This window comes from Dipodomys ordii, unplaced genomic scaffold (genome assembly GCF_000151885.1).
Source record: "Dipodomys ordii isolate 6190 unplaced genomic scaffold, Dord_2.0 Scaffold105, whole genome shotgun sequence".
Taxonomy (NCBI): Eukaryota; Metazoa; Chordata; class Mammalia; order Rodentia; family Heteromyidae; genus Dipodomys; species Dipodomys ordii.
Genome location: NW_012267321.1, coordinates 3,800,723 through 3,827,087, shown reverse-complemented (window position 1 = coordinate 3,827,087; position 26,365 = coordinate 3,800,723). Strand labels below are relative to the sequence as shown.

Below are 26,365 nucleotides of genomic sequence, written 5' to 3'. Positions count from 1 at the left end.
GCTCAAGGCTAGCACTTTACCACTTGAGCCACAGCACCACTTCTGGCTTTTTTCTTTTTGCTTATGTGGTACTGAGGAATTGAACCCAGGGTCTCAGGCATGCAAGGCAAGCACTCTACCACTGAGCCAACTTCCCAGCCCTGTTATATAATCTTGCATTGAGTCATTTTTTCAGAAAGGAGGTAAATGGGGTGAAATCCCACATTTAAGCCTGTGTGCAGTTACTCTGAACAGCCAGAAACTAAGTGGATTGTAGATTAAAAGTCAAAGCCATGCCCTGGAAGAGGTCCAAGAAGACCTCATTAATCTGAGAATAATAAATCCCTTTACCCCTGCTATGTTGAAGCCCTGGCCCGCCCCAGGTTGTGGGTACACCTCCTGGAGGCATGAAGACAGAGGATGCATGAATGCAGCTGGCCTGAGACTCTCCCAGTTGGGAGAGGAAGGCAGAAATAGTCTTCTCTATTTACAAACTTTGTTGAACATCTTGCTTGTGACAGTACAGTAAGATGAGACGAATCTCTGACCCAAAAACTAACCAAGACCCCTTACCTGATTCAGCCGTATCAAGAGGGTAACCAAATTGGCAGCCCTAATGTAGCAGATGCAGGAAATGTCAGTATACATCATTATCAGAGATGTATCTCCATGGGACTTTACAGAGGAGTACCCAACCAGAAAAGCCTAAATAAGATGTGAGAATCACAACGAAAGGCTAATTGGGATACTCTGGAAATTTAGACTGAATTAATCAGACTTACAAGGAAATTCACCAACGCTGACCCCAAAGTCCCTGAGAACCTGCATATAATTGATACAACTTTTGGTGGTCAGAGTGCCCTGTCATCAAGAAGGTAATCGCAACAGGTAGAGGAAGCAATTTATTGACATTGTTTAGAAGGTTTATAATGCTTGAGAGGAACACAAGTGGAAATCAGCTGTCTTTTATGTACCCAAGGAAAGGGGACCCTCTAGAGATGACATATGGGTGACATACACCTGTCATCCTAGCTACATGAGAAATATAAAAGGAGGTTCATCTTTCAGGATACCTGAACATAAGCAAGAGACCCTATTGAAAGAAAGAAAGAAGGAAAGAAAGAAAGAAAGAAAGAAAGAAAGAAAGAAAGAAAGAAAGAAAGAAAGAAAGAAAGAAAGGAAAGAAAGAAAGAGAAAGAAAGAAAGAGAAAGAAAGAAAGAAAGAGGAGTGTGGTAGAGTGCTTGCCTGGCAAGTGCAGGCCATGAATTCAAACCCCAGTACTACTAAATTAACAACAGTAACAACAACAAGCAAAGCAAAGAAACGGCTGTCAAGACGATACCTGACAAGTTTGTTGTGTCTTCAGAAAACTGGGGTTCATCTGCATAAGCCAAATGTAAATAAGGTAGGCATTCCAGCAGAAACAAAAATAAAACTGTGAAAGAACTCTGACCCTTATGCTCCATTCTAAAATCATCAACCCTTCATCATATAGATGAGGGAAATATTTAGCTGTAGTCCAAGGACCTGGAGAAGCTCTGCTCCTGGCAGTGCTTGGGTTCCGGGCTGGAGCCATCACCGTGAGGTCAGCTTCTGTTGCTGCAGTAGAATTGTCTTCACGGAACCAGGTCAGCCAATGAAAGGTGTCCCAACTCTGGGGGGGTCCCCAAGTGGGGTTCCGCTTGCAGGTGCAGACACAAAAGAGAACAGATCCCTGCCTGCAGAGCATGAAGACTGGGGAGGGGAGTCAAACACAATGCTATTCATATTGATACAAAAGGCAAGGAAAGGAAGAATTATCCTGAGGTGAGGGAAGGACACAGTTCAGACCACATCTCTGGTCTCCTAGATGTTTGAGCCTCATGGTCATTTAACACCTCTAGTTCAGTTCCCAAATGTGCAAATTACAGGAAGAAAGAGAACCTACCTCACAGGGTTAGTTATTAAATAAAGCAATCTGTGCCTAACTCTGAACAGAAAATAGGTATTGAATAGATGTCATCTCTAATCAAGTCAACAAGAATTTTGTTCTTACAAATCACATCCAGTACCACATCCAAGATAACATCCTGGAGCCCAGCCAGGACTGCCTTCGAGGAAGCTCTGGCTGCTCGACAGAATCACCTGCATCCTCAACTCCGTCTACCAATGTCATCAGTGCACGAGACTGGGTCCTCACTCCTGGCAGCTTTGCCCGAGTCCTGCCCAGATGGTCCCGTAACTCCAGACCCTGATGGCCCTCTACCTTGTGTGTGGTTACCCAGGTTAGGACCTTGGGTAAAACCATAGCAAGCACAGAAAGACAAATAACCAGACCACTGGCTGAAAAAAATACAGATTTCTGGGTTTATGAATCTGGGGAGGGGAAGACCAGGGCTCTATCATTGTAAGGAGTTTCCATGAAATTTTTAGGATGAGTTAGAGGAGCACAGATAGCTGGGCGATTCCCAGATGGAAAACCAAAGCAAGCCCCAGATTCTCCACCAAGAAATCTTCCCACACAGTGGCACAAATCTCTCTCCCGACTCCCCCCACCGCCCAGTGCCACCAGGAAGACCTACCGTGAAAGCAGGTACTTGCCACTGCATGCTGCCTACGCTACCTGAACCAGGATTGTCCTATGACGTCACAGGGCAGGGTGGTTTCCAGGGCAAAAGACATACACGTCTGGAGATGGAGGGGGGCCTCACAGCTCAAAGCCAGTGCTCCTAGAAACTCCCTGCTTCTTCATTGCCTCACTTCTGCTGTGGATCCACAGGTTGTGCCAAAGGGTTCCCAGCACCCCTCACAAGGCCACACTAAAGCCCCCCACATGCCCTCACTCCTGGAATTGGCCCTTCCCCCAGAGTCCCCTCACTTCTGGGTCCAGTAGGCCACACTGCAGCACTCCAAGCATGCCCTGGCTTCTGGGGTCTGTCCACAATGACTCACTAAGCCCTTCCAGTTTCCCCTTGCACCTCTGGTGTCAGTACAAAGGGCCACACCAATGCACTGCTCTGAGCTGATGGCCTGTGACCTCCCTCACTGGACCATCTGCTCAAAATTCCTATTCCTTCTCCCCATGGCCCCTTCCTCAGTCAACCTGTCTCCTCACAATGGATCCTAATTGTCTAACCAGACTTCTTCATATTCCAAAGGGAAATTAGCTTTCATTTACCAGAAATCTGCAGTCTTCACAGTGATTCTAGACTTTTTGTCAGTCATGGGGCTTGAACCCAGGATCTGAGCACTGTCCTTGCGCCTCTTTGTACTCAAGGCTAGCATTCTATCACTTGGGCCACAGTACTATTTCTGTTTTTTAAGTGGTTAACTGGATATAAGAATCTCACAAGGGGGGGCTGGGAAGGTGGTTCAGTGGTAGAGCGCTTGTCTTGCATGCCTGAGGACCTGGGTTCGATTCTTCAGCACCACATAATCAGGAAAAAAAGCCAGAAGTGGCACTGTGGCTCAAGTGGTAGAGCACTAGCCTTGAGCTGAAGAGCTGAGGGACAGCGCCCAGGCCCAAGCCTCACGACCGGACCCCAAAACAAACAAAAAAATCTAGCAAAAAAAAAAAAAGAATCTCACAGGGACTTTTCTGCCTGAGTTGGCTTTGAGCTGCAATCTTTAGATCTCAGCCTCTTGGGTAGCTAGGATTACAGGAGCAATCCACTGGCAGCCGTCACACTCTACTACTGTGAGCCACAATTCTACTTCCCACAGTGGTTCTAAATGTCTAACCCAGACTTCTTCATATTCCAAGGAAAATTAGTTCTCATTTACCAGAAATCCACAGAGCTATGAGTTCACAGTGATTCTAAATGTCTAACCCAGACGTCCTCATATGCCAAGGGGAAAACAGCTCTGCTTTACCAGAAACCTTTTGGGACACAGGAGCCAGGAACTTAACTTCTCATTGCTCAGGGTTTTCTTATATTTTATTATCAAATCTTTAGTTACAAAAAAACACTGAACAAAACTGAGAAAAAATATTAGGGAAAAACATCACTGGAGAGACAGCATTACACAGTGATTAGAAAGATAAATTCAGCTCCACTCATTACTAGCTATGGCCCTTGGGTAGGTTCCCATAATCTCTATTTCAGTTTCCCTATTTGTACAACTGGACAGTACCTAAATCAGAATTAAGGGGATTTCACAAATTCATATCTAAAAAGAAAACACATAAAATGAGGCCTACCACATGGTAAGCACTATAGGTACTTGTGAAACAAACCAAAAAATAAACTGGGCTAATTTCTCCATGATCTAACAGGTCTTTCCTCCATATATATTTATTTAGACTTGTTATGGTAGGTATGTACAGACAATTATATGTCCTTTCTATCCCTTCATGTTATATATATTGCTGTAATGTTCATAATTATAATAGACCAAATTACATCTAAACCAAATTACAAACTAACTGCTCAACAACTGCAGTGGACACTGCAATGGATACTGACACAATGGGTTATTATCACCTTTGTCCTAACACCAGTCCTAGTTCTAGGTGACAACCTTTCCACCATTAGTAACTTCATTTACTAAGCTGTTTTTAAGGAGGTTAATCTTGAGCAACAGTAAATACCCTATTCAATACTATACTATTTTCTTCCTTAAATTCAGATTAGTATTCCATATTTTATCTCCTAAAGAGCACCTAGATTCCCCCTTTAAGTAGAAAAATCTATCTGTATTTATAGGATTATGCACAAAATGTTATTATAAAGCTTTCCATCCAAACTTCTAGCAAGATGGAATCTATTTCCCATCATTAATACTTTGTCAGTATAAAGATTTCCACTTAACAATGCACACTGATCTACAAAGAAGGAAGTCCTTGCTAAGTAAAACTTCATTCCTAAATCTTGTTCCTAAAGTTTAGGACATGTGGGGAATATACAGCTTTCTTCTCTAAAATTATCTGGTGCTGAATAAGGGCTATATAACCGTGGAAAGCTTTTCTGTTCTTTTCCTTCATAAGGTTTCTTCTAAAGGCATTTTCTATTAAATAATAAAGGTAGAAGTTTTACTGAATTTTCAGTAAGAAACTTTCCATTTTGTTTATACTAATAGGGTTATTTTTCAATGCTTTATGAAATGTATATTGAACCAAAACTCTCTGAATCCTATTATAGTTTCTCTTCACTGTGGTTCCTCTGGTGTTGGAGCAGGGCCGAGTGACCACTGAAAGCCCGTCCACAGTCATTGCATATAAAGCGTTTCTCTCCATTGTGCATTCTCTGATGGATAATCAGGGAAGAGTTCTTACAGAATGCTTTCTCACAGTGACTGCATTTGTAGGGTTTTTCTCCAGTGTGGTTTCTTAGGTGTACAATAAGGGAAGAACTCTCATTAAATGCCTTTCCACACTCATTACATCTGTATGGTTTCTCTCCAGTATGAGTTCTCCGGTGTGCAATGAGGTGAGAACTACAGTTAAAGGACCTGTCACACTGATTACATTTATAGGGCTTCTCTCCAGTGTGAATTCTCCGATGAGCCACAAGGTGACAGCTCTGACTGAAGGATTTCCCACATTTATTACATTCATATGGTTTTTCTCCAGTATGTGTCCTTTGGTGCCTAACAAGGTGAGCCATCTGGCTACAGGACTTTCCACATTTATTGCATTCATAGGGCTTAATTCCAGAATGAATTATTTCATGTTTAGTAAGGGCTGAACGCTCTCTGAAAGCTTTGCCACATTCCTGACAGTTGTAGGGTTTCTCTCCTGTGTGAGTTCTCTGATGGGCAATAAGATGGGAGCTCCAGCTAAAGGACTTTCCGCACTCAGTACATTTATATGGTTTTGCTCCAGAATGTGTTCTTTCATGTTTACTAAGGGCTGAATAATCTCTAAAAGCCTTTTCACATTCGTCACATTTAAAGGGCTTTTCTCCAGTGTGCATCCTCATATGGGCAATAAGATGAGAGCTCCAACTGAAAGATTTTCCACATTCAGTACATTCAAAAGGCTTTTCTCCAGTATGAGTTCTCTGATGTCCAATGAGGTGGGAGTTCCAGTTGAAAGATTTCCCACATTCGTTACAAACATAAGGTTTCTCTCCTGTATGAATTCTCTTGTGTACAATGAGATGAGAATTCCAGCTGAAGGCTTTTCCACACTTGTTACATTCATAAGGTTTTATTCCAGTGTGAGTCCGTTCATGTTTAGTAAGGGCTGAACGATTCCTAAAAGCTTTTCCACATTTATCACATTCATAGGGTTTCTCTCCAGTATGAGCTTTATGTTGGATAAGATAGGAGCTCCAGATGAAAGATGTTCCGCATTCATTATACTCATAGGGTTTCTCTGCAGTATAAGCACTTGTGTGTTGAGTAAGGAATGAGTCATACCCAAAGACTTTCTCCCACTCGTTGTATTTATAAGCTTTCTCTGTAGGACCAATTTTTTGATGCTCCATAAAGGATGAGAAGTAGAAGATATTCTCATATTCTTTGTAGTCACACTGGTTTTCTCTGCTATGAAGTGTTGGATGTTCATTAAATGATGGGCTCCGGTTAAAGACTTGATGGCATTCTTTATATTCATAGAGTTTTTCTCCTGTGTGCATCCCTTTACCATCCCCAAAATGTATTATGTGGTTGAAAGACTTAACAGCATCCGCACATTTTAAAAGATTATCTCCAGTCTGCATTCTTGCAGAGTGAATAGGTAGAATGGACTGGTAGAGGGCTTTGTCATGATCAGTATTTTCACAGCTAACCTTATCTGCACACATTATGGCTGAGTTGTATTTCCAACTTTCAGCATGTGTTTCAGGCTTATAGAAGTGTTCTAACTGAGAAACTCTCTGAGATGGAACAAAAGTTAAACTCTGGCTATACTCTGTCCCAAATCCACAGAATTCAGAACCTCTTTGGGACAGTACTTGTTTTTGCATGAAGACCATCTGCCTCATCGCTGTACTCTGGTTCATTTCTAGCTGGTCTTTACATCCCCAAACTCCTAACCTGGAAAACCAAGGCTCATCCCATATGTATCGTTCCAACTTCATGCCACAGGGTTGCTCTTCAAAAACACTCTGTGTTGGGATCAGTGATTTGCTTTCAAGACTTCTCATCAATTCTGAAACAACAAGAAAGCTGTTAGTACACAGAGAAAGACTGGGATAGAGTGGAAATAGTTTCGTATTATTAAAAGCAAGAGTAAATTTGTTTTCAATTACAGACTTGAAACCCAGAGAATTGTCAAAATACAGAATATGAAAAGTGTTAGATAATTAACCAGAGAATGTAAACAAGTTTGTCAAAAAGGAAAAGAGGATCAGAAAGCCAGTGAAATTTTTGTTTGACTGTAGTTTTGGGGCTTGAACTGAGGGCTTGGGCTCTATCCCTGAGCTTTTTTGCTTAAGGATAATGCTCTACCACTTGAGCGACAGCTCCATTTCTACCTTTTTTTTTGTAGTTTAGGGGTGACAAGAGTCTTATGGACTTTCCTGCCCAGTTTCCAACCACAATCCTCAGATCTCAATCACCTGAGTAGCTAGGATGACAGATGCAAACCACTAGTGTCCATTGAGGACCAGAATTTAAGGTATAGAAGAGTTCACTTCAGGGCTAAGATACTCAAACCTTGTACAACACAAAGATGGCCTGTTTAAAGCCTGGCCCTTGGCCACCTCAAGAACTGAGACCTTGAAAGATGGTAAATGCTAAGACATCTCTGTATGTTAAATGCCTTTAGTATACTATACCAATTTCTCTAGATAGTCTGTGAAAACACTGTCACTGAAAGTGAACAAGCCCCTTGTGGGTGTGCCTCTATGGCCAATCCCTCTCCATAAATACCTTGGACATTCACTTAAATCTCAGGCAAGGTTGTGGGAAAATACTAATGGACACTTACATCATACTTCCTCTGGACCTAGCTCCATGTACTTTTCACTCTGCCAATGTTGCATTGTATCTTTTCAGTGTAATAAACTAACATTAAGGATCACTTTTGAGCTTGAGTCATCATAGTAAATCACTGAACTTGGATAGTCTTGGAGACCCCCCAATAAATGGACCCAGTAAATGCTATTAAGGCAAAAAAAAAAAAAGTAACAAAGGCTGATAACATGGCTGGGATGTGGCTCAGGGGAGGCTTACCCAGCAGGCACAAGATCCTGTGTGTGGTCCCTAATGCTACAGAGTGGGGATGATGAGTACTCAGGCCCCTGGCAAGTAATATTTAAATTAAAAATGAGGAGTATTAAAATAAAGTTATTATTAAAGACAGGACTTTGAGACAGGATGTTACCTATGATAAAATGCTATTGCATTATTTCCTGTTCCTCTGAGTCCAATCAAGCACACAAGGTTTAGCTGGCTGCTGGTGGCCATGCCTGTAACCCAACCTACTTGGGAGGTTAAACATTCAAGGATAGAGATTCAAAGCCAATCCAAGCAGAAAAGTTCACAAGACAAAACCTCCCCCCCCAAAAAAAAACTGGGCACAGTAGTGTGTTCTGTCATTCTAAGCTATGTGGGAGGCTAAAAATGTGAGGATTATGGTTCCAGGCCAGCCCAAGCAAAAAAGTCTGTGAAATTAGTTCAACAGAAAGAAGGTAGGAATAATGGCTTGTGCCTATCATCCAGCTACAATGGGAAGCCTAAGTAGATGGATTACAGACCAGATATGCTGATAGGCAGGCAGAGAGAACCTATCTCAAAAATAATCAGTCCAAAAAAGGCTAGAAGCATTGCTCAGAAATAGAGCACTTTCCTGGAGCTGGGAAGGTGGCTCAGTGGTAGAGTGCTTGCCTCACATGCATGAGGCCCTGGGTTCAATTCCTCAGCACCATATAAGCAGGAAAAAAAAGCCAGAACTGGTGCTGTGGCTCAAGTGGTAGGGTACTAGCCTTGAATTGAAGAACTGAGAGACAGTGCCCAGGCACAGAGTTCAGCCCCCAGGACTGACCAAAAAAAAAAAAAAACGAAAAAGAAAAAAGAAATAGAGCACCTTCCTGACAAGCATGAGGCCAACTCCAAACCACCAAAATAAACCAACAAAAAAGAACACAAAATTTACCAGTTCAAAGGGAAAATAGCATCATGGTTTAAGGATACTTACCCCTAAGGTTATAATTCCTCAGAACACTACAAAATCACCTTTAGAACAATGACACAAGGGGCTGGGAAGGTGGCTCAGTGGTAGAGCGCTTGCCTTGCATGCATAAGGCCCTGGGTTCAATTCCTCAGCACCATATAAGCAAAAAGAAAAAGCCAGAAGTGGCGCTGTGGCTCAAGTGGTAGAGCACTAGCCTTGAGCTGAAGAGCTGAGGGACAGCGCCCAGGCCCACAGTTCAGGCCCACGACCGGACCCAAAAAAAAAAAAAAGAACAATGATACAAGACAGATTAGAATAATAGCACAGATGATCAAAAAGCCTTAGGAATTAGTCTGATAATCTTTATTTAAAAGCTGGCTCTGCCACTATCCTTGCTGGCCTTTCCTGATAGTTGAATGAGAATGAATCCCACAAAATACCTAACAAATTACTTGTATCAGCAGCAATATGCCATTGCTGCCAAGGGGTCAACCTTCCAATAACCAAACAAGTCTGTATTAGTTCCCTACTGCTATTGTGACAACTCATCAAATGTTTAATGGTTCACAATAACAGATTTATCATCATATAGATCTGGGAAGTCAGTAATCCAGAACGGCTCTCACTGGGAAAAAAAAAGTAAAGCAATAAGCAGAAATGAGCTATTTCCAGAAGCTCCAGGGAAAACCACTTCTGGATTCTAGAACCTGCTGGTATTCTTTGGCTTACAGAACCTCCATTTTCAGAACAAATCACCTCAGCCTCTATTTCTATCATAACATCTCCCCTTGGGGATCTCAGATCCTTTTTGGCTCACCTTAAAAAGAAAAGGAAATTGTGGTGCTGAGAATCAAACCAAGGGCATTGTGCAAGTGACTCAAGTGCTCATTCACTGTGCAGCCTGCCCAGTCATGACTTTTTTTGGGGGGGAAGGGTTTCAGTCACAGGGCTTGACTATGAGCCTGGGCACTGTCCCTCAGCTCTTCAGCTCAAGGGTAGTGCTCTACCACTTGAGCCACAGTGCCACTTCCTGTTTTTCTGAGTGGATTATTGGAGATAAGAGTCTCATGGAGGGGCTGTGAAGGTGGCTCAGTGGTATAGCATTTGCCTTGCATGCATGAGGCCCTGGATTCAATTCCTCGGTACCACATAAGCAGAAAAAAAAAAGCCAGAAGTGGCGCTGTGGCTCAAGTGGTAGAGTGCTAGCCTTGAGCTGAAGAGCTGAGGGACAGTGCCCAGGCCCAGAGTTCAGGCCCCACAACCGGACCCAAAAAAAAAGAGTCTCATGGACTTTTCTTGTCCGGGCTGGCTTTGAACCATGATCCTCAGATCTCAGCCTCCTGAGTAGCTAGCATTACAGGCATGAGCCACCTGCGCCCAGCTATGCCTGGTTCTTATAAGGATCCTTGTGATTACATTTATACCCAGATATCCCAGGATAATCTCTCTATCTCAAGATCCATAACTTATTCATATCTGAAAAGCCCCCTTTTCCATATGAGGTACAATATTCACAAATTATGGAGACTGGGGCATGATCATCTAATGGGATAGTCACGGTTTATTGCTCCCACCTGTCACTATAGCTACAAAGGAAGCATAAATAGGAAGATCACAATCTAGCTCAGCCCATGTGTAAATTTGAGACCCTATTTGAAAAAAAAACAAAAGTCCAAACATTGGAGTTATAGTTCAAATATTAGAACACCTATATAGTAAATCCAAGACCTTGAATTCAAACTCCAGTACCCACCACAAAAAAAAAAAATCTAGGTATGGTGGCACATGCCTATATTCTCTCAGATACTTGGGAGGACAAGTCAGGACAACTGCAGTTGGAGGCCAGCTCTGGGCAAAAATACAAGAGTAAAATAAAAATAGTTGTGATTATGGCTCAAGTGTTAAATCACTTACCTGCGTATCAAGTGCAAGAACCTGAGTCCAAACTTCAGAATCTCCCAAACAGAAAGATACACATATGAAAAATAATTTACATATTCTTATATATTGTAGTAACATAAAGAAATTCTATAAGAGCCAAGTACTGATAGGTCATGGCTAAAATCCTAGCTACTCAGAAGGTATAAATCTGAGGTTCAAGGTTTGAAGCAAGCCCCAAAACAAAAATCTGTGAGATTCTGGTCTCCCAACTACCCAGCAAAAAGTCAGAAGTATTGTATGGTTCAAGTAGTAGAATGCCATCCTTGAGTAAAAAAGCTAAGCAAGAGCATAAAGCCCTGAATTCAAACCATACTACCAGCCAAAAGAAAGGAAAATGGGAAGGGAGGCATCACCCAGAAATGGATGTGTGGCAAGAGCAGGTCAGCCAGCTGAAGAGCCAATCCTGCCACTAATATACAAAAGCCTTAAGTCTTTTAACAGCTGCTGTCATCCAGTTTCTTTCTTTTTTTTTTTTTTTTCTTTTTTGGTTGGTCGTGAGGCCTGAACTCTGGGCCTACACGCTGCCCCCTCAGCTCTTCAGCTCAAGGCTAGCGCTCTACCACTTGAGCCACAGGGCCACTTGTGGCTTTTTCTGCTTATGTCATGCTGAGGAATCGAACCCAGGGCCTCATGCATGCACTACCACTGAGCCACCTTCCCAGCCCCATCCACAGCTTCTACTAAGAGGGAATGACCTTCCCTCAATCTTGATCCACAGGAAGAGGACCCTCTCACCCTAAGGCCTTGGCACCACAACGGGAAAGACTTCATTCTCATGACTGCATCAGCCTTTTCTTTTTGGATGTAGAATCAATAGGATTTAGAGGATAATAAACAATAAAGCCAGGCACTGGTGGCTCATAACTCTCAGGAGGCTGAGATCTGAGAATCACAGTTCAAAGCCAGCCCTGGAAGGAATATCCATGAGACTCTATAATCTCCAATAAACCCTCAGAAAACCAGAAGTGGCACTGTGGCTCAAGAGCGCCAGCCTTGAGCTGAAGAGCTGAGAGCTCAGCACACAGGCCCAGAGTTCAAGACCCATGACCGACAAAAAAAAAAAAAAAAAAAAGATGAAAACATTCTACCTAGAAGCAAGATTTATGTCAAGTGATTACCTGTGTGTTGGTGGGTAAGAACAACATAAATGAGTCATTTTAGCTTACACGTCCTCTGTGGCTTTGAGGTGTTTTTGAACCATATGAAATGTTTGTGGCCCTAGGCTACAACTTGGCAATAAAGGAACTAAAAAATTAGAAAATCGACAAAGTCACTTTAGAGAAAGAAAACTGAGACTATGAGTGTCATGAAAAGACCAGACACAAGGGAAGAAAACTCATTATGCAAAAATTACTGTCTTATTAGCAAGGTGAGATATCTTAGTAATAAATTTTAAGTATGTTAAGTTTCCACAGCAGGAAAATCAGCACAAGGAATTCTGAATTTATGCAACAGACAACTTTTCACCTGGATGCGTGCTTTGGGAACACGCTTGTTCCACCAACCATGGCTCTCCTCCTTGTTCCAATAGGGAGATGACCTCAGGCTTGGTGATCTGATTCCCTATGTGTGGAAGAAAAACACGAGGTTTGGGTTCCAGGCTTCACAGGACCCAGAGGAAGCTTCCCTTGCCTATTTGTTTCTCATGGTCAGAACCAGCAATGCTGTGTGTACTTTGTCAACCTTAGGAATTCTGTCCCAGGGTCTCAGGGCTCAAGATCATCTCAGCCCTTCTGAGACTCAACCCCTTTTCTGGAGGAGTGGCTGAAGGCATTGCATCAGCTTCATTTACTTCGGGTGCGCTGCCTTACCCACAGACAGGAGGTGCCCGTAGGTCTCCAGCATCACATCGCGGTACAGAGTCCTCTGAACAAGGTTCAGTTGCCTCCACTCTTCTTGGGTGAAGTCTACAGCCACATCTTTGAAGGTTACTGGTTCCTAAAAAGAGCACACATGTTCCTTCTCAGCCTGAGGCTACCCCCTCCAAATGTTTCTGGGGACAGAGTGAGGCTGAAAGCCCTAGGGGAAAGAGAAGGTATTAGAGAAGGTCCGGTACATAATCAAGATCATGACAGATGCAGATCAGGTCTCAATGAAGACCAACCAATGCCCAACATTTGGGATATTTGTGAGTGTTGTCCTGGGGCTTGAACTCAGGGCTTGGGCACTGTCCCTGAGCTTTTTGCTCAACTGGCACTCTACCACTTGTGCCACAGTGCCACTTCCAGGTTTTTGGTGGTTAATTGGAGATGTCTTCCTATCTAGGATGGCTTTGAACCTAGATCCTCAGGTCTCAGCCTCCTGTATAGATTACAGGTGTGAGCCACCAGTATCTGGCTTGGGATATAGTCTGAAAGAATTAAAATACACAAACCACAGCAAAGATGAGCTCTCCTAGGATTCTGACCCAGTTCTAGAAACTCTGGCCAATGTGGACAAGTTTCCACCATCTCCACTTTTCTGAAAATGCAAACAGTTAAGTCCAGGACCAGCAAAGACACAGGCTAAAAACCATGCAGGCTAGAGACTTTGGGTTTTAAGAGTTTTTGTTCCAACATGTGAATTTAGAACCTGGAAAGTGATTCAGACACATATATCTTCCCGGGCTCAGAAAGGAAGCTTCCATTCACCAATAACCTCAACCCAAGAACCCAAGGAGTGGAACTAAGGATAAGCAAGACGGCCCAAAGCAGCCTGGGCCAAGTGGAATAAAATCCACACTGGTGGGTTCTATTCTGCCCTGTAATATCAATTATTGGGAGGACAAGGCAAGGTAGCTTTAGCTCACAAGTTCAAGACCAGCTTGGGCAACATAGCAAGATTCACATTTCAAAAACTAAGCCAGGCACTGAGATTAAAAGGCATGCATCACTGTGCTCTACATGTAGCTGTGTTAAAGGCCAGTCTGAACTATATAGCAAGTTTGAGGTCAGCCTTACCTTCAGAATAAAAAAAAAAAAAGAAAACTTAATCTCCAAAAAAATTAAGTGAATAAAATCCAAACCAATGCTTTTAGAAAATATGGAGCCAAGAAACAACAGGATAAAGTGAATAAGCAGGGCTGGGAATGTGGCTTAGTGGTAGAGTACTTGCCTAGCATGCAAGCCCTAGGTTCGACTCCTTAGTACCACATACACACAAAAGGCTGGAAGTGGCACTGTGGCTCAAGTGGTAGAGCGCTAGCCTTGTGCTGAAGAGCTGAGGGACAGCGCCCAGGCCCTGAGTCCAAGCCCCATGAATGACTAAAGAAAAATTAAAAAACTTGCTAGGTGAACACTCTCCCTAATTAGAGCAAATCGAGGCCTCACCTCAAGGGTGCTCAGAGCAGTTTAGAATTGCAAATGAGAATCAAACTACCAGTCTGTTGGGAAGAGACAAGGGAAGACAGAGGTCCAGTCTCCTATGTATAGGCAAGGGAGCCTCCCAGGTAGGAAGCCTACTGATGCTATGGGGTAAGGGTGCCAAACAGAGAAGGGTTCACCTCCCAGGGATGAGCAGGGGGGTCTTCAGTCCCACAGAAGGCCCTGTGGGCCTCATGTCTTTGGTCCCACAGGAGGCCCCGTGGACCTCACATCTTCAGTCCCACAGGAAGCCCCATGGGCCTCACATCCATGGTCCCACAGGAGGCCCCATGGGCCTCAAGTCTTCGGTCCCACAGGAAGCCCCTGGACCTCCATCTTCAGTCCCACAGGAAGCCCCACGGGCCTCACATCTTCAGTTCCATAGGAGACCCAGTGGACCTCCATCTTCAGTCTCACAGGAAGCCCTGTGGGCCTCGCGTCTTTGGTCTCACAGGAGGCCCTGTGGAACTTACATCTTCTAATCATATGCTGGGATGGCTTGCAGAGAAGCCTAGAAAAAATCTTCATCAGCATTCTTGCACGTCATTTTGTACATGTACATGCTTCCCTCTGGGCATTCTAAGCACGCCTTGAGTCTGCTCACACACCAGCTGCACACTTAAATCCTATCATGGTCAGAAGGAAGGTCAAAAGTACTGAGCTGGGTCTTAGCTGCCTGTCTAACAGGATCTTGCCTGATGGTTCATCATCTGAGTTTCTTGGATTGCTCCTTTCAGGAAACCTAGAGCAAGTCATATGGCTTCTCTGACATAATCTTGTTATTGACAGTCTAAAGGGTGTTCTTCCTTTTGTTGGAGACAGGATCCCATTCTGTAGCCTAGCCGGACTGTAACACCTCCTGCCTCAGCATCTCAAGTTGTAGGATTGTAAGTGTACTAGAAATCCCTCACCTATTGTGGAAGTTATGGTCCAGACACCCTCATGATAGGTGAAAATCCACAAAATAGCATTATATATATGTATGTATATAATGTATAAATATATATATACACACACATATACACATATCTTAAGGCCTTATAAATCCTTACCACTATACGAACTTTTCCCACTCTCTTATTAAGCTTTTTTTTTTTTTTTTGGTCAGTCATGGGACTTGTCAGTCTGGGCCTAGGCACTGTCCCTCATCTCTTTAGCTCACTCTACCACTTGAGCAACAGCATCATTTCGTTTTCTGGTGGTTAATTGGAGATAAGAATCTCAGACTTTTGGGCTGGGAAGGAGGCTCAGTGGTAGAGCGCTTGCCTTGCATGCCTGAGGCCCTGGGTTCAATTCCTCAGCACCACATAAGCAAAAAGAAAAAAGCTGGAAGTGGCGCTGTGGCTCAAGTGTAGAGCACTAGCCTTGAGCTGAAGAGCTGAGGGACAGCACCCAGGCCCAGAGTTTAGGCCCCATGACCGGATCCCCCCACCAAAAAAAAAAAGAATCTCAGACTTTTGGGGGCTGAGGTGGCTCAGTGGTAGAGAGCGCTTGCCTTGCATGCATGAAGCCCTGGGTTCAATTCCTCAGTACCCCATAAGCAAAAAGGAAAAAGCTGGAAGTGGTGCTGTGTCTCAAGTGGTAGAGCGCTAGCTTTTTGCTCAAGGCCAATGCTCTACCACTTGAGCCACAGCTCTACTTTTGGTTTTTGGTGGTTAATTGAAAAAAAAAAGAATCTCAGACTTTCCTACCTGGGCTGGCTTTGAACTATGATACTCAGATCTCAGCCTCCTGAGTAGCTAGGATTATAGGCATGAGCCATAGGTGCCCAGTTATCTCTTATTAAACTTAACACTTTTATTTTTATATTATTTTAAAATTTTAGGCAAATTAAAATCATAAACATATATACTGCAAAATAGCAAAAACTCTGATACAGAATTAGATATATTTTTTTAAAAAAAAACCAGTGATACCACAATAAGTATACTGAGATATAGTGAGGGATGACTGTATACAACAAACCCAGATGTTAACATTTTATGCAGCTCTCTGCAGAGAAGAAAAACAAAACTGGAGTATATCCTCAAGTATATCAGACATGTTTATAATGCAGAAATACTTAGTAGGTATTTACAGGGATTTGAGAGCATTTCCATATTTGGGGGTTGAGGAGTGATAGGTTTTTTAATAGGAGGGAAATTATGACTATTATTTCCTACTGTTTTCTGAAATAGGAGAATCAAAGCTCCATCAAGCTGACACTTGACTGACTGACCAACATGTTTCCAAAAGTAGACTTTTCAGATAATGAGGGGATCATAGCACTTGGTGTTTTCAGTTAGCGGATGTTTTATTTCAATATGTGTTTAAATTGGAGGGAACCATAAAGGGTCACACACCTCTTTGAGCTCCAGAAGATCTCATTTAATTAAAAACTCAATTCAAATCCAAGTTACCACAGGGAAAATTCCAAAGTGAGTGTGGGGAGGGGCCACATGCATGTTCTCAGAAATCACAACTCTTCAGACATTAGAGGGTATTGTTAGTTTAATTCTGTTTTATTTTCTCAGCAGTCATTCTAGTGATTCTCAGAAACCCTCACATGAATCAACAGCAGAGTGCAGCAAGGTGATTAGTTAGGCTTCTTCCTAACATTTTATTGTAGCCAACCTCTATTCCCAGGGGACTGATCTGGGCCCCTCTCTGAGGCTGGCCCAGCATCACTGCTTGTGACTCTGCGATGCTCACATCGTAACTGCAGTGAGCTCACCCAGGTTCTGATGCCACATAATCACCACCCTGCATACGCCGTTCAGGCCCTTCAGCTTCCCAGGGGCAACAGCTGCCATGCGGGCAGCACACTTTCGATGCACTTCACCTGTCAGTTTTGAAACTGTAGGAGGCTTTATTAATTCCTTATTAATTATGGGATAGGCACACAATTCAGACTTTTTAAAATTTTATCACACAAAAAAAATGTTACAACACTATCTCACATTGGCTTGCTTTGTTATTTTAGCTTACAGGTAAAAGTAATGAGACAATTATCCTTTTGGCCTTCCATAGCAGGGAGCACATTTATTCAATAGTAAATGTAAATTTCACGTGTTAGAAAAAAAAAGAACTTAAAGTCAAGCTGGAGGCTCAAGCAGTAGATGCCTGCCTAGCAAGTGTAATATCCTGAGTTCAAATCTCATACCGCCAAAAATAAATACTTAAAATCTCTCATTTAGAAATATGAAGACAACTGTCAGAAACTAAAAGCAAGAAGTTAAAATGTAGGTGCTTATCATGAAAAGAAATGTCAATGCAGCTGGGCACCGATGGCTAACACCTCTAATCCTAGCTACTCAGGAGGCTGAGATCTGAGGATCATGGTTCAAAGCCGGCTGGAGTAAGAAACTCCATAAGACTCTTATTTCCAATAAACTACTCAAAAAAGACAGAGGCGGAGCTGTGGCTCAAGTTGTAGAGTGCTCACCTTGAACAAAAGAAGCTCAGCGACAGTGCCTTGGCTCAGAGTTCAAGTGCCAAGACCAGGAAAAAAAAAAAAGAGAAGAAATGTAAATGTAGACTATGATATGAATAGCCCTTTAAAAGATTAAACTAAGTGAAAGAAGCCAGAAACAAAAGGCCATACATTATGATTCCACTTACACAAAAAGTCCAGGACAGGCAAATCCATACACAGAATGGTTAGTGATTTGCCAGGAGCTGGGAGTTGAGGGAAAAGAGACTGACTGACCATGAAATGGATTCAGGATTTCTTTTGAGGTGGAAAAATATTTGAAAATCAGGTATCTGTGAGGGACTCATCATTCTACTATGTTTTAAAAAAAATGAACTATATAAGTTAAAAGGGTAACTATAATTTCCAGATCATATTTCAATAAAGCTACTATTAAAAAAAAAAAGACAGCTGGGCACTATTGGCTCACACCTGTCATCCTAGCTACTCAAGATACTCAAGAGGCTGAGGTCTGAGGATCACAGTTCAAAGCCAGCCCAGGCAGCAAAGTCCGAGAGACTCTTATCTCCAATAAACCACTCAGAAAACAGGAAGTGGTGCTGTGGCTCACAAGGTAGAGCATTCGCCTTGAGCTGAAGAGCTGAGAGATAGTGCCCAGGCCAGAGTTCAAGACCCATAATTGACAAAAAAAGGTTTTAACTATCTGTCTTAAAATCTCTTCACTCTAACCTCTATTGCCCTACTTCTCTCAGAAGCCACCACTGGCTCAGCCCTGAAGCCTCTACTCAAGCTTCTTTATTTCTCTCCTATCTTGGTCTCTACCCTGGTCAGACTGAAGCCTGAAATGTGAGCCAGCCCCACAGCAGGCTCTCCATCATCAGAAGCCTCTTTCTAGCCATATTCTGGATTATAGTATCTCCTGCTTCCATCACTTCTGAGGCTCCTTACTTCCACTGGGATGCAGGGCCCAGCTGGGTTTGTACTGGCCTCTCCAGCCTGCGACCTCAGTCTTCACATCTGGACATAGATCATACAGTGCACTCTCTGCCCCCAAAAACACAACCACGGAGCTACAGAAGTCAGACCACTGCTCACCTGTTGTGCCTATTTGGCTGATGCCTTTTTTTCTGCCTCCTAATGTTCCAGGCAGCCTCCCCTTCACAGCATCTCTGTGTCTCCACTGATCTCAATACAGACTCCATCTCATCTCCCAAAACATGACTCGGACTGAGTGATGTTTTCTCCTGAGACCTCCTTCCAGGTCTCAGGCTTCTAGTGTCCTTCAGGGGATGTGCAGCCCAAGGACAGCCGTGAGCTGTCTGTCACTGGCTGAGTGAACAGCCCTGGAAAGGTGCATGAGAGATTCTCATGCCTAGCCTTTTTTCTCACAGCAAGCATGGAGTTGCTCCAGTAAGATTAGCCTAAATATGTGGTTCAAGTGATAAGAGTGCTAGCCTTGAGCACAAAGAGGCTCAGAGACAGCACTCAGGCCCTGCATTCAAGGTCTACAACTGACAAAAGATTAGCCTAATACCTAATAATAATAATAGGTATTAGTAAGTAGAAGGAGAAGAGAAAAGGGGGCTGTCAGCTAAGATGGCTGGTGTGTGTGTGTGTGTGTGTGTGTGTGTGTGTGTGTGTGTGTGTGTGTGTGTGTGTGTGTGTGTGTGTGTGTGTGTGTGTGTGTGTGTGTTTTCCTGGTGCTTGAACTCAGGGACTAAGCACTGTTCCTAAATCTTTTCACTCAAGATTGGTACACTATTACTTGCGCCATGCTCCTCGTCCAGCTTTTTGCTGTTTTAATTGAAGGTGAGAGTCTCAAAGACTTTTCTGCCCAGGCTGGCTTTTAACCTTGACCCTCAGATCTCAGCCTCCTGAGTAGCTAGAATGATTGTCCTTTCATCCCCAAAACACAGGGTCTTGTGGACTGCGGCAGGCTTGTTGACAATGAGGATCCATATCACGGAAAATGGACTGCATTCTCCCTACTTGCACTCACTTCTGGCTGACTCATTCTTGAGCTAGACTCTTACTGCTGTAATCTGAGAAACCACACTGACTACTTGTCCAAGAAGAACCTAGGTACCCATTCTAGAACACAGTGACCATTCAGGAAAAAACAGAAGCCCCATCTCACCTGGACCTGGGCTGCTGGGAGCCCAGCTGCCCTCTTCCTATCCTCAGGGATCTCCTCTGCGTGCCAGGAAGGATCTTGAGGACACACAGCTGGGAAAGAAAAAAGCAATCATGGAGGCAGCTCTTCCTGTCAGAAGCCCATCATTCCAGGGACTAGGGAGCGCCAGTCCCTGCCCAAACTCCTCCCCTCGTGGGTGAGAGAAGAGACCAAATCCTCATTCTACAGATGAAGAAAATGGAGTTCAGAGCAGGTAAGGATATACCTAAAATGTGAATCCCTAATTGACCCCCTATGTACCATTTCTGAGAAGCAGGGTCTGTTCATAGACTGCTGGGCATGAGCACTTACTGTAATTTTCATGCATTCAATCCTAGCAATGTCCAACTTTATCCCCTAGTTTTCTCATTCCTCCTTGTTCCAACTCAGCAGGGAAACAGAACTAGACCACAAGTCCCCTGCTCTAAAGAAGCACTTAGTCTCCAGCTCTGATCACCAGCTCACTACACGAAGAGGCCAGGATAGAACTGCCAACCTAACTGAAGAGTTGGGCCTGTTAACTCACCCCAGGAGGCCCACCGGTCAGCAGCTGCCATCCCCCAGGATTGATCCAAAAGGGTACCTACACAGAAGAGCCAGGTTTCAACTGTGACATAATCCCAGAGACTAGCATGCAAAAGGAAGCATTCCCACAAATGGACCTGACAAAAGTTCCAGACACAGAGCCCAAGGACATGAAAATTCCAACATGAACTGGATTTATACAGGAAACGCACAAGCCCAGAGTTCAAGTCCCACGACCACCAAAAAAAAAAGTACATAGTAGGAGCTGGGCAGTGGTGGCTCATGCCTGTAATCCTAGCTACTCAGGAGGCTAAGATCTAAGGATCTCAGTTTGAAGCCAGCCCAGTCAGGAAAGTCTATTGAGACTCTTATGCCTAATTAACCACCAAAAAGCTGAAAGTGGAGGTGTGGTTCAAGTGGTAGAGCACTAAGCCTTTATGGGAAAAAAAAACAAAAACAAAAAAGCTTAAAGACAGCACTCAGGCCTTTAGTTTGAGGACCGGGACCAATTCAAAAAAAAAGAAAAAAAGTAGTAGGATACTACTTGACATCTTTGGTGAATAAAACCTTAAAGATAGCCAGGTGCCAGTGGCTCATGCCTGCAATCCTTGCTATTCAGGAGGCTGAGATCTGAGGATTACAATTCAAAGCCAGGCCAGGCAGGAAAGTCCATGAGACTCTTATCTCAAATAAACCACTAGAAAACCAGAAGTGGTGATATGGCTCAAGTGGTAGAGCACTCTCCTTGAGCTAAAGAGTGCAGGGAAAATGTCCAGGCCCAGAGTTCAAGCTCCACAACCAACAAAAAAAAAAAAACACTTAAAGATAAAATGTATCACTGATATCACAAGCATTTGGGGCTTGAACTCTGGACTTGGGCAATATCTCTGCGCTCTTCAGTTCAAGGCAAGCTCTCTAACACTTTAGCCACAGCGCCACTTCTAGTTTTCGAATGGTTTACTGGAGATGAGTTTCATGGACTTTCCTGCTCGGGCAGGCTTTGAACCTCAATCCTCAGATCTCAGGCTCCAGAGTAGCTAGGATTACAGGCATGAGCCTCCGGTGCCCGGCTATCACAGCATTTTTTAAAGATAGCAAATTAGCCGGGCGCTGGTGGCTCACGCCTGTAATCGTAGCTACTCAGGAGGCTGAGATCTGAGGATCGCGGTTCAAAGCCAGCCCGGGCAGGAGAGACCGTGAGACTCCTATCTCCAACAAACCACCAGAAAACCGGAAGTGGCGCTGTAGCTCAAGTGGAAGAGGCCCAGAGTTCAGGCCCCACGTCCCGACCAAAAAAAAAAAACAACCCACAAACTGCAGGAATGTGTCTTAGAGTATTTTACAGGACCTGAACACAAAAATTGTACCATTACATTGTCTTTTATACCAATAATTTTTCCCTTAATCACCAATCAGTTCTCATTCAGTACCAAGAAGACAGACCCTATTTCATCCATTCCTCAGTCCCTCCTCAGCCCTGGAGAAAAACAGGATTTGGACTTACCCCAGGAAGGCCACTGGTTGACTGCTGCCATCCCTGAAGTTTGATCACTCAGGCACCTAGAATATCAACCTAGAGGCAGCGGAAAAAGATAAAACGGGTCCTTTCTCACAGAAGATCCAGCAGGAACAAGAAGAGACCTCATCCACAGAAGCAACACAAGACTTCTAGAAAGCACTGGGAAAAAACTGCATACAATTTATGTCATGACAGAACTTTTTTTTTTTTTTTTGGGGGGGGCGGTCGTGGGGCCTGAACTCTGGGCCTGGGTGCTGTCCCTCAGCTCTTCAGCTCAAGGCTAGCGCTCTACCACTTGAGCCACAGCGCCACTTTCGGCTTTTTTCTTATGTGGTGCTGAGGAATTGAACCCAGGGCCTCAGGCCATGCAAGGCAAGCGCTCTACCACTGAGCCACCTTCCCAGCCCCATGACAGAACTCTTGAAGAGAAAGTTAACCTCTGTGTGTGTGTGTGTGTGTGTGTGTGTGTGTGTGTGTGTGTGTCTCAGTCATCTGACAAAACCACTAAAATCTACATGCAACCCACACGCAGTATCGGTATAGAGTTTGAGCAAAGGGGCAGGGAATGCCTGCAGAATGGGAGGGAGGGCTGTCTTTTGACGGAAGTGGACAGCGGCGCACACTTGACGAATACACAAGCCCAGTGATTTGTAAACTTCCTAAGTTCAAATGTAAACATTACGTTGCTATGTACTTTGTTGTACCTCTGCCCCGGAAATACTCCACCTTCAAATCTACCAGACTCAACACTGCAAGTCCCATCAGTGTTGCGGTCAGAGAGAAGCGTCTGGAAGTCGGAACCCCAACTGCCCGTGTTCCAGGCCTTCTGCAGGACCTGAGTTCTCAGGGCGAGGCAGGGGTTGGCCTCTCGCACGCGTGGCGCTCGGGAGCGGCACGCCCGCGTTCACACTCGCCAGCGCGGACGTGCAAACGAACGCCTCGCGGCTGGGGGAGCGGCGGCGCCACACACGCCCGACCGCAAGGCAGGTGGCCTGTGCTGGGCCCCGCTGCTCAAAATGCGACGTCAGGTCTCACGCGCGCGCGGCACTTCAAACCGAAGGGAAACTGAGGCAGCGCTCGGCGCCCCACGCTGCGCCGGGTGAGCCATACCGACAGCCGAGCGCCCGGGCACCGGGCTTCCCCTCAGTACGCCTCGGAGGCGCGCCGCCCGGCCGGGGTCGGGGCCGCCGAACCCCGCGCTGCGACGCGGCTGGGACGCCGGCCGGGCGCGAAGGAACAAAGCCAGGTCCGGGGTGCAGGACTCACCCGGGACCGCCCGACCAGGCCGGAAGCAAGGGAGCCGAGGGCGACCGGGGCATCGAGGCGAACCGGGGCCACCAGGCGCAGCAACAGCCCTGGTGCCGCCTCTCCGCGCGAGTTCTCCAGAGCCGCGGACTTCGCGACGGCCTCAGCTCGACCACGGACAATGGCGGCAGCTCCCGGGTGTCGACAAGGACGCGACGCAGCGGCTTCTGGGAGTTGTAGTTCCAGAGGGTTTACTTCCTGTTCGTGCCGGAAGCGCCGCTATGGTGGACCACCCCTTCTATCTGCGCCGCCCCCTGTCCACCCTCCGCGGCACCCAGACAGGTGTGGGCTTCTGGTGTCGGAGCCGCAGCGAGGTAGGAGGTGAGAATAGCAGACCTCCATCTCCCGTCGCCGCCGCTCACCTGGGCGGGCGGGTGAGCAGCCGGCCTGGAACCTCAGTTTGCTGGTCTGCAAAATGGCAGCTCACGGTAGCCACTTTCGCTGTAGGAGCTCCTGGAAGAGGACTCCAGCACTCACACTATACTGAGAACACAGTCATACAGATATGGATGGATGGATGGATGGGTGGATGGATGGATGGATGGACTCAGCCTGTATATGTATGTATATGTGTGTACATATATGTGTGTGTGTGTGTGTGTATAGAGAGAGACAGACTCAGCTTACGTGTGTACATGTGTGTTTCCCATACTCTGAGCTTTCCCTGGCCTGTCAAGTTCCTGAAACAGTATTGTAAGGTCTGCTCCAGGATGGCAGCAGACTCCACCCTCCTGGCAGCAACGTCTCCACGCAGTACCTGCATTACCTAGGCAACTGGCACACCTGGAAGAGGTCACATCTGCATTCGCTGAAGTCACATCTGAATTTCATGTGGCCACACCTTTCTCCGTCCATACCCTAGATAAGGCCTAGCCCAGGCCCAGACGCCCTCTTTTCCCAGGTCTTTCCCAGGCCTTTGCCAGCCGCGTGGAGGGCCAAGACGGCCTGGTGCCAGCCAGAAGGATGAATAAACCTACCCCTTACCTGAATACCACCTGCATAATGCTGTTCTTACTCATCACCTCTTTTTTAAAACCTACCAAATATCAGAGATAGCACCCCCCCATCTTTTATCCAGATGACAGAACTTAATGAAAATCTCAATTACTGACCTATTGTGTCATAATTCCTTGACACAGCATTTATTAAGTGGCCAGAGAAGAAGGAACCTGGGCTAAAGTAACCTCTGCCCCCGGCGGCTGCCACTGAAATCCACCATTCATGAGAACCAATGGGAAGTGAGAACACTCCTCATGCAGAGACCCTTCCACCACCAACCCCATCCCGCCCCACCCCTCAGCCTCTAGCCCCAGCCGATCTTGAAGGTGGTGTCCCAGGGTCCTAGGGGTGCTAGCCATGCACCACCCAGCTTTTTTTTTAATATTTAAAAATATATGTCCAGGGCTGGGAAGGTGGCTCAATGGTAGAGTGCATGCCTAGCATGCATGAGGCCCTAGGTTCAATTCCTCAGCACCATGGGTAAACAGAGAAGGCTAGAAGTGGCACTGTGGTTCAAGTGGTAGAGTGCTTGCCTTGAACTGAAGAGCTGAGGGACAGCAGCCAGGCCCAGAGTTCAAGACTCATGACCAATAGAAAAAAAAAATGTTTTTCTAACATAACCACAATGTACTTGTTTGTGTGTGTGTGTGTGTGTGTGTGTGTTGATGATGGTTGTGGGGTTTAACTCAGGGAATGAGTGCCGCCCTGAGCTTTTTGGCTCAAGGCTAGTATTCTATTTCTTAGAGCCACACTCCACTTCTGGTTCTCAGGTGGTTTATTGGAGATAAGAGTCTTACGAACGTTCCTGCCATAGCTGGCTTTAAACTGCAATCCTCAGATCTCAACCTCCTGAGCAGCTAGGATTACAGGTGTGAGACACCAGTGCCTGGCCACAATACAAAAAAAGAATAAAGTCCATCAGTATCTCTTGTATATCACTGACTGGTGTTTTAACCTCTAACAATTGATCTTTTTTTTTTTTTTTTGGTCCTCTCTTTTTTTTTTTTTTGTCGGTTGTAGGGCTTGAACTTTAGGCCTGGGCTCTGTCCCTCAGCTCTTCAGCTCAAGGTGAGTGCCACTTGAGCCACAGCGCCACTTGCGGTTTTCTGGTGGTTTATTGGAGATAAGAGTTTCATGGCCTATCCTGCGCAGGCTGGCTTTGAACTGCAATTCTCAGATCTCAGCCTCCTGGGTAGCTAGGATTACAGGTGTGAGCCAATGGCGCCCTCTAACAGTTCACCTTTTAATACTTCCGTATTTTTATATAAAAAGTCAGAATGCAGTGAAGGTCCATGCTTTGTAGCTGACTGGTGTCTTTTTTTTCTTCAGTACTAGTTTTGTTCATATATACAAATCCATCCATTTAGAGTGTGTAAACCTATGAGTTTCACAAAGCTGTGCAGCCATCACAAACGTCACTTTTAGGATTTTATCACCACAAAAAGAAATGGAACAGCCTTTATCACATCCCCAACCTCTGGTCTCCCCTCGTCCACACTGAATGAAACCACAAAACGAATTCTGCCTCTATGAATTTGCCTATGCAGGATACTATATGCAAATAGAATCTTAAAAGGGACACTGTATGTCAGAATCTTACTCTGTGTGTTTTCTTTGTTGCTTTGTATGTCCCTCCCCCACAGTATAACCCCTGCTTTCACTGTATTTGATGTCGGTATAATTTGTGAAGGGGAAGGAGAAAAACAAATCGTTTAAATAGGGATACAGGTGGACCCACTGCAACAATGAGATGTATTAAGTTGTTATGTCGAAAATGAACTTTACAACTTTGATGGGGGGTGTGCAGGGGGAGGATGGGAAGGGGAAACAAAGGAGGAGGCTACAATGCTTGATAAGAAATGTACTCATTATCTTGCCCATGTAATTGTAACCCGTCTGTACAGTATTTTCACAATAAAAAAAAGGAATCTTACTCTGTGTCTGATGTCCTTCACACAGCATGTTTCCAAGGTTTGTCCATGTTGTACTATGAATTAGTACTTCAGTCCTTTTTATTGTGAAATCAAATCCCTTCTGTCCAGATGCCACCACCTGTCTGTCCACTCAGCAGATGGACATTTACATTGTTTCCACTTTAGACTGAGTAATAATGCTTCTCTCAACATTTAG

The 26,365-nt window shown here is 44.8% G+C and overlaps 2 protein-coding genes across 3 annotated transcripts in view; both read right to left on the bottom strand.

Moving 5' to 3' along the window:
* The window catches only part of LOC105994236 (chromosome unknown open reading frame, human C19orf18), an 8,534-nt gene extending 5,966 nt beyond the window's left edge, over nucleotides 1-2,568 (bottom strand). The window contains exons 1-2 of the mRNA XM_013027649.1: nucleotides 2,542-2,568; nucleotides 553-592 (exon numbers count right to left, since the gene is read on the bottom strand). Coding sequence (XP_012883103.1) covers nucleotides 553-592; nucleotides 2,542-2,568 — 67 coding nt within the window. The remainder of the gene's footprint in view (nucleotides 1-552; nucleotides 593-2,541) is intronic.
* Nucleotides 2,569-3,938: 1,370 nt separating this feature from the next.
* On the bottom strand, nucleotides 3,939-23,752 carry Znf606 (zinc finger protein 606). Of its 2 annotated transcripts, XM_013027755.1 has the most exons (7): nucleotides 23,198-23,752; nucleotides 21,917-21,985; nucleotides 20,414-20,470; nucleotides 19,852-19,940; nucleotides 12,773-12,899; nucleotides 12,429-12,524; nucleotides 3,939-7,055 (listed from the first exon to the last, which is right to left on the bottom strand). In XM_013027755.1, exons 2-7 carry the CDS (start codon nucleotides 21,945-21,947, stop codon nucleotides 5,095-5,097), a joined length of 2,361 nt encoding a protein of 786 aa, XP_012883209.1. In that variant the 5' UTR covers nucleotides 21,948-21,985; nucleotides 23,198-23,752; the 3' UTR covers nucleotides 3,939-5,094. The 2 variants fall into 2 exon arrangements, with proteins under 2 accessions (XP_012883209.1, XP_012883208.1); XM_013027754.1 differs by lacking the exon at nucleotides 23,198-23,752 and having other exon boundaries at nucleotides 21,917-22,113.
* Between the last annotated feature and the right edge of the window lie 2,613 nt (nucleotides 23,753-26,365).